Source organism: Cebus imitator, unplaced genomic scaffold (genome assembly GCF_001604975.1).
Source record: "Cebus imitator isolate Cc_AM_T3 unplaced genomic scaffold, Cebus_imitator-1.0 Scaffold61, whole genome shotgun sequence".
Lineage (NCBI taxonomy): Eukaryota > Metazoa > Chordata > Mammalia > Primates > Cebidae > Cebus > Cebus imitator.
In genome coordinates, this window is record NW_016107376.1 from 5,276,108 (window position 1) to 5,286,947 (window position 10,840).

General features: G+C 41.9%; 1 protein-coding gene across 1 annotated transcript in view; it reads left to right on the plus strand.

Moving 5' to 3' along the window:
- The first annotated feature begins 1,084 nt into the window (after positions 1-1,084).
- FAM107B (family with sequence similarity 107 member B) overlaps positions 1,085-10,840 on the plus strand; it is a 245,333-nt gene continuing 235,577 nt past the window's right edge. Inside the window, exon 1 of the mRNA XM_037739016.1 lies at positions 1,085-1,495. Coding sequence (XP_037594944.1) covers positions 1,085-1,495 — 411 coding nt within the window. The remainder of the gene's footprint in view (positions 1,496-10,840) is intronic.

The window sequence follows — 10,840 nt, forward strand, 5'->3', positions numbered from 1 at the left end:
GTTGGCTAAGGAAAAGTCTTGATTTTGAATTGTCTCAGAATATGTTTATAATTTATTATTTTTTCACCATTCACATATTAATGTATTGAGAAATGGAAGATCTATGTTCAAAAGGGAGTTACTTTCTGAAATTAGGGGCTATACTAATTTAGGTGATATACTAATTCCACAGGTAGAGTATTTCTTCACATGTACCTACTACCTTCTTCACATATAATAACATAAGACATAAGGGTAATTATTAATGTAAGGCTCTCTCTTTTTTTCTTATTTGGTGTTGTTGGAAACTAACCAAGAACTTAGCCTAAGTAGTAAAAAAAAAAAAAAAAAAAAAAATCAAATTACCAAAGACCCATTTACAGTTATCAGAAAGGGCAATATGGATCTGGAAACTAGGAAGCTTGTTTTGGGGGTGGGGGAAGATTCCAGAAAGATCCCCCCAAAATCCAGAAAGATTCAGAAAACACATGACACCCCAAACATGGATCTCTCCAGGTGAAAGACTGAGTATACCTCCTAATTTAATTATGAAACAACTGCTAGGGTCGTGGCCCCTCTAGGGGTCTGCATGTGTGATGGACAACTCGGTCGTTTTTGTTTTGTTTGGGGGAATAAATATTTGAAGGGGGGTAACCAAAGAAGGTTTTGCTACTGTTATGATGTTATTGATACACAGGCTGACGCTATAATGCAGATGCTATCAGGCTACATTATCTTTATGCCTCCTAGGTAACCTGAAGCAGTTGTCCATTGACTTGGCACTACCCTACCCTGAAGCGTCTGCTCTGCCTAGGGTCTGTAACCCGAGCCACTCACATGCCTCCCCAACAGCTTTCTTTAGCCACTGACAGCATCAGAAAAGGAAGAGCGCGAAATTGCCCAGGATGGACGCTTTCAAACGGGGCTCAGCTGCTAAGTGACCCTCAGGGAAGGTGGCTTTGCCATCTCAACTTCTATTTAGCAGCAACCACTCGCAAGTTCTTTTCGGACACGAAAGGAGTTCCTATAAGGGAAGTGGAGGTGATGTGGACCTCTGGAAACTTTCCTTGCCCCGTTTGAACTTTGCAATGTTTCACGGCAAGTCATGTCCACGTGGAAAGCAAGACTCACCAAAAGACTGAAGTCTCCCTCTAGAAGCATGCGTCCGTTTCCATGCTCAGCTCTGCTCACTTGTTTTGGGAACACCAGGGAGAGTGCGTCCTTCAATCAGTCCGGCGTAGCTGATACTCATCCCACCGTCTGTGCGCAGCCGGTGGCCAAAGCAGGCAGACAGCCAAGTCACCCAAGCGCAGAAGGAGCTCCAGAGAAAAGGCAAGATTCGGGCACTCATGCAGAGAGAAATGGCAGTGCGAATCGGAATCCAAGTCTCCACACTGCTGTCCAGCCTGCAGCGACGCCCGAGGATGTGCCCGGGTCCCTGGATGAAGGGGCGGACTGTGAAGCAGTGGCGTTTCAGGCTTCCATCCCCAGACCATCAATTATTGACTCGCCCAAGGTGAGTGAGTGTTCGCTGCGCGATTACAGAAGGAGTGGAGCTGGAGGAGCTTTGGGAACGTTTGGCGAATGCTTCTGCAAACTCGTTTAACTTTCTTACTGAATAAGGCATTGGGGGTACTCTCACTAGAGAGACGAAGTGTGTTAAAGTCATAGATTCTCAGAGTGTTCTCAAAAGATGTGGATGAGGCGGTGGCTCACGCCTGTAATCCTAGCACTTTGGGAGGCCGAGGCGAGCGGATCATGAGGTCAGGAGTTCGAGACCAGCCTGACTAACATGGTGAAACCCCGTCTCTACTAAAAACACAAAAATTAGCTGAGTCTGGTGGTGAGCGCCTGTAATTCCCTTACTCAGGAGCCTGAGGCAAGAGAATCGCGTGAACTCGGAAGGTGGAGGTTGCAATGAGCCATGATCTCGCCATTGCACTCAAGCCTGGCGACAGAGCTAGACTCTGTCTCCAAAAAAAAAAAAAAAAAAAAAAAGAGATGTGGATGAGGCAATGATAACAAGCACTGGACCCATGGCTGAAATGACCTTGAATTAACCGGCTTGGGTGCCTTGGAGCCAGCAATGGCTCAATCAGTAAAATGTTAGGAGTAAGATAGTTTACAAAAACATTATTTTCCTTTTTGTATTTCCCCCAACTGCTCTGTAAATTTATTTATATGAAAATCCATAGTCTAAAAAGTTTGGCTAGGGAATTCACAAAGCTGCCTCTACTTAAAATGAATCACATGCTATCAAAACAGTCTGGGGAAATTTGGAAATGATCATCAGTGTGTGCCTAGTGGTATGGAGGGAAACTGACCTATAAAGCTATTCATAATGTGGATGTTTTTGTGATAATCTTCGGAGCATTGAAGGCAGGAGGAGAAGGTTATTTGAGAAAAAATGGTGTCACTGCTCTTAAGAGTTATTTACTTATTTTCTTTTCGTTTTTGGCATCAGTGAATTTTAATTGTTGAATATTCTGATTAGATTGAGCTGCACAATTATTTCAAAGTTCCTGGTAATCCCGATTTGGAGACTTAGTGTAGAGGGAAGGTTTTCTAAAGGGTACACTCCAAAGACATCTCTTGAGCACTTTTGGTCATTTCCTAGCCAAGTAGCTTGGGACCAGACTTAAAAAATTGAGAATTCTCTGGGGATCCATTACTAAAGTATTCTGATTTTTAAAATAATTTTTTCACATCCATTTAACAAATTATTGGCCTGACTTACTTAACTGAGTCTAAGAAGCCTCATTAGCAATGAACACAGCCAAGCAGCAAAGATAGGGTTAAAACATCATTTTAAAAATAGTTTCATTTGACACCCTGCAGGTTTATATGACATGATTAAAGCTCGGCCCTGCTGCCCGCATTCTGAAATTGGACAGAGAGTTTTACCAAATCCTCTGTTAGAGCAATAACTACATTGTTTTTATCTAGCAACGCTAAATCAAAACCCAAAACAAACGAACAAAACCCAAAATTTTCAGTGTGTAGCAGCATCCAGATTAAGATATTTTCGGTAGTACTGTAGGTAGCTGATTAGAATTCATGGCCAAGTTTATATTTGTTGGCTATTCATGGAACTAATGATGTACAGTTTTAATGAGCTGGAAGACTTTCTGTTGAGCAGAGATTCCAGCCATGCAGAACCACCCTATATTACTTTAGACAGCAGCAAGAACAAAGGGTTACTCTGATTTTATCTTTGTTTTAGTTGCATGTGGGACTCAGGGGCTCAAGACAAGCATGTGAATTCAAACAGAACCAATAACACAAAGTAGGGCCACAACCAAGTTTAGTGTTCACTTGGCAGGAGCAAAGCCATGGGTTGTCTACAGGTAGGATGCATTACAGCTGGGAGCACAGCGCCACTGCACTCCAGCCCGGGCGACAGTATGAGACTCCACCTCAAAAAAAGAAAAAAATTCAGTTGTACAAAAGTGACGGGAAACAGGAGCCATCTTGGAATTGACAACTGCATTGATTTTTGGAACAGGTTTGTTTAGCAACTAGGCAGGGAAGTGGTAACCAAGCCATCCTGGCCTCCTCCAACAGTGGCCTGGATGAAGATTCACAGGCTCTGGTGGTTTCTGATTTTTGGGTTCTGAGCCTCAGCATTCCTGTCTCTAAACACAGTTTTGTCAGTTAGCTTTCTCCGAGGGAATGGAGACACCCTATGTTGCTGGATACGGCAAGGTCAATTTGATTTTATCTGTTTTAGTGACACAGGGGATGCAGGGGCTCAAGGCAAGCAGATGCATTAGAACAGAACCAACAACACACAGTGGGGACAACATGTGTCGTTACCATTCACTTAGCAGGGCAAAGCCATGGGCAGGTGTAGGATCGATTAGAATTGGGAAGGCTGGAGCAGAGCATTGTAATAATCCAGACAGGAAGAACAGGAAGTTAAGGTGGGGGAGACTCCGTGAGGCAGCACACGCAGCATTTGACTGTGAGGTCCAAACCAGGCAGGGAGGGAGTGAGAGCAGACAGGGAGTGATGGAAGGCAAACACAGAAATCAAGTGCCAGGAAGTGCAGGAAGAAGGTGCGCTGTGGGCAAATGGGCATCTATTCTAGTTCAAGAGCTAAGCTGTGCAGAGCACTTGCAGTCCACTAGCCATTCTTCTAAATGCTTTACGCGGAGTATCTCAGCCAACCCTGGTGACAGTGAGGTGCATATTCTTATGATGCCCATTTTACAGAGGAGAACATTAGTGCTCAGAGAGGGTAAGACATTTGCCCAAGGCCACAAAGAGAGGATGTGACAGAGACAGGACTGGAACCCAGTTCTGTTTGACTCCAAAGTCCGTCCTCTGAATTATAATGTGCTTCTACTGCTAATTAATTGTGTAGTGTTTGAGGACTTAAGATCAAATATTCATATGTGATCTCACTTGATATGCAATCACATTTAAATGTCATACATATTGGCTAGGCATGGTGGCTCATGCCTGTCACCCAGGGCTTTGGAAACCCAAGGCGGGAAGATCACTTGAGGCCAGAAGTTTGAGACCAGTCTGGGCAACATAACAAAACCTCATCTCTACAAGAATAAATGAATTACTTCCATATATTTATATGTAGATGCCTATATAATTATTTGTTTTTATTTATTTATTTTTTCAAGACGGAGTCTTGCTTTGTCACCCAGGCTGGAGTGCAGTGGTGCCAGCTCGGCTCACTGCGGCCTCTGCCTCCCGTGTTCAAGCGATTCTCCTGCCTCATCCTCCCAAGTAGCTGGGACTATAGGTGCGTTGCGACCACACCCGACTAATTTTTGTATTTTTAGAAGAGACGGAGTTTCACCATGTTAACCAGGCTGATCTTGCTCTCTTGACTTGGTGATCCACCCTCCTCAGCCTCCCAAAGTGCTGGGATTACAGGTGTGAGCCACTACACCTGGCCTATTTGTTTTTAATTTATTTTTATTTGTTGTTATTTTTAATTGATATACCACAGTTGTACATTTTTTTGGGTACATGTGATATTTTGATACATGTACGAATGTGCAATCAAATCAGGGTATCCACTGGCTCAAACACTTACCTTTTCTTTGTGCTGGGAACATTACAATTCCTCTCTTCTAGCTATTTTGAAATATACAATAAATTATTGTTAAGTATAATTTCCCCGTGGTACTATCAAATACTCAAATTTATTCCAACTTTACTTTTGTATTCAATAACTAACTCCTCTTAATTATATTCAAAAATGATTAGTTTTTATTCATTTGCTTAACGCTTCGCTTTTCTACCATAGCTTCATGCTGGATAATGCCACAGAAGGGGATCCTGTCCATTTTGCATGCTGCTAGTGACAAAGCTTTGTTGCTGACAGTGTGGGGGATTGCTTTGAGATCTGATTAAAAGTGGCTTAGAACTGCCCGGATTTTTCATTACCAAGTGATTTTGCAGTAGCTTGTTTTCTCTTAGCAGATGATGAATGAGATGCTTTTGTTACAATCTTGCCTGGCAGCAAAAATATTTCCCTTTTGGATGCTCTGATCCTCATTATTTAAGCTGCCTTGGTAGAGGCCACAAAAAATACTTTTTGCTTTTTTTATTTCAGCCTCAGACATAATGATAGGTAGGAAATGGGGACAAGTCCTTCAATCCATCTTTAACCACCTGATGTTCAGACAGGAGGGTGGCTCATTTATATTTGAAACAATATCTGGCTCAAGAGAAAAAGCTTGACGTAATGAAGCTAAGCAAGCTAAACAAATAGGAAACATTTTTGTTTGGTGTAATTATCAGTGCACGTGTCCGCACTGAAGAAGTAGGATCCATTAGTCTTCAACTTTTTTGTATTCATCTCTTTCCTGTTCCAAACCTGAAACCAAAGTGATAACAACCCTGAAATGGGAATGTGTCTTATAATTGCTAATATCTTTTTTTTTTTAATAGATGGAGTCTAGCTCTGTTGCCCAGGCTGGAGTGCAGTGGTGTAGTCTCAACTCACTGCAAACTCCACCTCCCAGGTTCAAGCGATTCTCCTGCCTCAGCCTCCTGAGTCGCTGGAATTACAGCCGCGTGCCAACACGCCTAGCTAATTTTTGTATTTTTAGTAGAGACAGGGTTTCACTGTGTTGGCCAGGCTGGTCTTGAACTCCTGACCTCGTGATCCACCCTCCTCGGCCTCCTAGAGTGCTGGGATTACAAGCCTGAGCCACCACACCCAGCCGCTGGTACCTTTTAATGATAACTTTTTCCCTTCCTAGTGGTCTTGTAGTTGACGTGTCTATCACTGGTGGAATTTTAGACTCAATGAAATTCAGCAATACTGCTGTTTACTTTTTTAGCCAAAATTTTTGTGCTGTTGCTCACTGTGAGGTTGGCATTAGTCCTGGGGAAACACTGCCGACAGTGACTCAGTCTCTGGGGTTGCTGACGTTCAAGTGGGAAGTCCAGTTGGGTAAACAGGCAGAATCAGTACAGTATGAGAGGGCTTATCAGCACTGGACGGTATACAAACACAGGAAGGGGCTCCATGCTTAGCGTTGGGAAGAAGACAGGGGAGATTAGAATATAAGGGCCTCAACCTTATTCTGTTCTAATTGCGCATCCAACTAAACGTTGCACCCTGTCTAGTTGAATAGTGGTGTTTCGCTCTTTTCTCTTCTGATGATGTAGGCAAGGTGAGAAAGGGAGAGTTCATACACTAAGCAACTAAAAGTTTCAGAGTATTTTGGTAGTTTGAGAATGTCTTCCCATAGCAGTTGTAAGTTCCATATAGTTTGTACTTGAACTGGGAGTAGCCGACCTCACATAGGAAGAGATAGTAATTGTGGTTTGGGAAATTATTTCTGGGTTTTTAAATAAAAAGTCAATTGTGGCCGGGTGTGGTAGCTCACACCTGTAATCCCAGCACTTTGGGAGGCCGAGGCAGATGAATCATGAGGTCAGGAGTTCGAGACCAGCCTGGCCAATGTGGTGAAACCCTGTCTCTACTAAAAATACAAAAAAATTAGCTGGGCATGGTGGCGGGTGACTGTGATCCCAGCTACTCTGGAGGCTGAGGCAGGAGAATCGCTTGAACCCAGGAGGTGGAGGTTGCAGTGAGCTGAGATCGCACCATTGCACTCCAGTCCCTGGTGATAGTACAAGACTCTGCCTCAAAAAAAAAAAGAAAAGAAAAATACGCTTGTACAAAAGCAAAGGGAAACAGGACTCATCTTGGAGTTGACAACTGCATTGATTTTTGGAGCAGTTTGGTTTAGCATCTAGGCAGAGAAGTGGTAAGCAAGCCATCCTAGCACCCCAGCAGTGGCCTGGATGGAGATTCACAGGCTCCAGTAGTTGCTGATTTCTGGAGTCTGAGCGTCAGCATTGCTGTCTCTAACATGGTTTTGTCAGTCAGCTTTCTCTAGAGAATAGAGATACCCTATGTTGCTGGATATGGGAGGGTCAAGTTGATTTTATTTTTCCGTTTTAGTGACACATGGGACGCAGGGGCTCAAGGCAAGCAGATGCATTAGAATAGGACCGATAACACACAGTGGGGACAACATCTGTAGTTACTGTTCATTTAGCAGGGCAAAGCCGTGGGTAGGTGTAGGATGGATTAGAGTCAGGAAGGTTAGAGCATCAAGGCCATTGTAATAAACCTAATAGGGACAGCAGGAAGATGAGCCTGATGTGTAAGTCAGAATGCCCATTTAGTCGTAAGCTTTGAGCACTAATGGGCAGGGTTGGGCTGACTGAGTCAGGTATTCTCCCCATTGGAAAATCACAAGCTAAAAGAAATGATAGGCAAAATTTTGTTGGAAAGCATGGACTCAGAGGAAAAAGAGTGATTCATTTTATTGTGATAAAATAGACATAATATAAATTTTACCATCATAACTATTTTAAAGCATATAATTCTGTGGCATTAACCATATTCACATTGTAGTTCAACCATCATTCTTTTGCAAATTTCTCAGCACCATTTGTTGAAAACACTGTCTTTTCCCCATTGAATGGTCTTGGCACCTTGTTGAAATCATTTGACCATATAAATGTGAGGGTTTATTTCTGAGCTTTTATTCTGTTCCATTGGTCTATATGTCTGTGCCAGTATCACATTGTTTTGATTACTGCAGTTTTGTAGTGAAATCTGAAATCTCAAAGTGTGAGACTTCCAATGTTGTTCTCCCATTTCAGGATTGTTTTGATCATTTGGGGTCTTTTGAGATTCTATACAAATTTTAGGATGAATTTTTCTATTTTTGCAAAAAACATTATTGTGATTTTGATAGGGGTTGCATTAAATATATAGATATCTTTGAACCGTATTGACATCTTATATCTAATCCATGAACATAGGATATCTTTCCATTTATTATATTTATGTCTTCTTTAATTTCTTTCAGGAACATTTTGTAGTTTTCAATGTACACTTCTTTTTCCTCCTAGGTTAAGCTAATTCCTAAATACTTTATTCTTTTTGATGCTACTGTAAATGACATTGTTTAATTTCCTTTTCAGAGTATTCATTGTTAGTGTATAGAAATGCAACTGATTTTTGTGCAAGGGTCTTTATCCTACAGTTTTGCTAAATTTATTTATTAGCTCTCTATATTTTTTATTTTCTATATACAAGATCATGTCATCAACAAACAGATAATTTTATTTCTTCATTTCCAATTTGGATGCCTCTTTCTCTCTCTCTTTCTCTCTCTCTCTCTCTCTCTTTCTTTTTTGAGACAGAGCCTCACTCTTGTTGCCCAGGCTAAAGTGCAATGGCACGATCTTGGCTCACCACAATCTCCACCTCCTGGGTTTAACTGATTCTCTTGTCTCAGCCTCCTGAGTAGCTGGGATTATGGGCATGCACCACCATGCCTCGCTAATTTTGTATTTTTAGTAGAGACGGGGTTTCTCCGTGTTGATCAGATTGGTCTCAAACTCCCAACCTCAGGTGATCCTCTCCCCTTGGCCTCCCAAAATGCTGGGATTACAGGTGTGAGACACTGCCCCCACCTGTTTCTTTTTCTTGCTTAATTACTCTGGTGGAAACACAATACTACATTGAATAGAAATGGCAAAGTAAGCATCCTTGTTTTGTTCCTAATTTTAGTTTAAAAGCTTTCAGTCTTTCACTATTAAATATGAGGCTAGTGGTGGGTTTTTCTTATATGAACTTTATTGTGTTGAGGTAGTTTCCTTCTATTGCTAACTTTTTGAGTATTTTTTTTATTATGAAAGGGTGTTGAATTTTGTAAATGTTTTTGCATCAATTGAGATGATCACATGTGTTTTCTTTCCTTCATTCTGTTAATGTGGTATGTTACACTGATTGATTTTTCTATGTTGAACCATCATTGCATTCCAGGAACAAATCCCACTTAGTCATGGTGTAATCTTTTTAATATGCTGCAAACTTCTGTTTGCTAGTATTTTGTTGAGGATCTTTCTATTAATATTCATCAGGGGCTGGGTGCCATGGCTCATGCCTGTAATTCCAGCACTTTGGAAGACTGAGGTCAGTGGATCACATGAGGTCAGGAGTTTGAGACCAGCCTGGCCAGCATGGTGAAATGCTGTCTCTACTAAAAATACAAAAATTAGCTGGGCATAGAAGAGGGCCTGTAATCCCAGCTATTCAGGAGGCTGAGGCAGGAGAATCACTTGACTCTGAGAGGCAGAGGTTGCAGTGAGCTGAGATCATGCCACCGCACTCCAGCCTGGGCGACGGGAGACTCCATCTCAAAAAAAATTTTTTTTTTTTAAATCAGGGATATTGTTTTGTAGTTTTCTTTTCTTGTAGTATCTTTGTCTACCTTTGGTATCAGGTTAGTGCTGGCTTCATAGAATGAATTAGGAAGTGTTCCCTCCTCTTCAGTTCTTTGGAAGAGTTTGAGAAAGATTCTTTACATGTTTGGTAGAATTCATCAGTGAAACCAGATAGTCCAAGGCTTTCTGTTGTTATTGTCGTACAGTGTTTGGTTATAGATCCAATCTCCTTACCAGTTATAGGTCTATTCAGATTTTCTGTATCTTCCTGAATCAGTTTTGGCAAAGAGGGGCTACTTTGATAGCATCACTGAGCTGTGGCAATTACAAGTACCACCATTGAGCACTATTAATAGACAACGCATGGTGCTGAGTGCCTTACCTTTACATGGCTTAGCTCATTTGATCCTGCTAGTCCTCTTGCAATATTAGTTCCTGATAATCCCACTCACTCCTCTGCTCAAAACCCTTCAAAGTCTCCCTATTTCCCTCAGGGTAAAAATCAAGTCCTTACAGTGTCTACAGATCCAATACAAAGTACCTCTCTGAACTCACCTCCTGCTGTTCTACCTGACAGGGAAACTGGAGCTCAGTGAGGCTAAACATCTGCTTCATTTCCACTCTAACAATAACCCTCCCAGCAACATGGGAAACTCAGGTCAACAAGTCAGACACAACTTCTGTAGGCTGTGCAGAACTCATGCTGCAAATAACTAAATAACCTTTCATTTGCTCTCCTTGTCTAGGCTCTAGGCCCATCCTTCCCCTTTTCTTGGCACAGTCTTTTCTAATACCTGGGATCATTTCATTAAATTAGTTTCAGCTTCCTTGGTTAGAAGGAGACTCAAGCCATGTTCTCCTGAAGCCATCTTAACTGGAATTTGGTGTTTGAGAGATTCCTTGGATATCTATTAACAGAAAAACTCTTGGAACTCTTGTTCACCTCTATATATATCGGTGACTGATAATCTATCGAGTTTTATTTCAATGTCTTGAAGCTGTCTAGAAGCCAAGACTTGGGGTACCACCTGTAAATGTCAGTGCTGCTTGGAAGCCTATCATAAATTCATGTGTAATCACCATCACCCCTCATCCCACCTGCACTGTGCATCCCCCTCATCCCACCTGCACT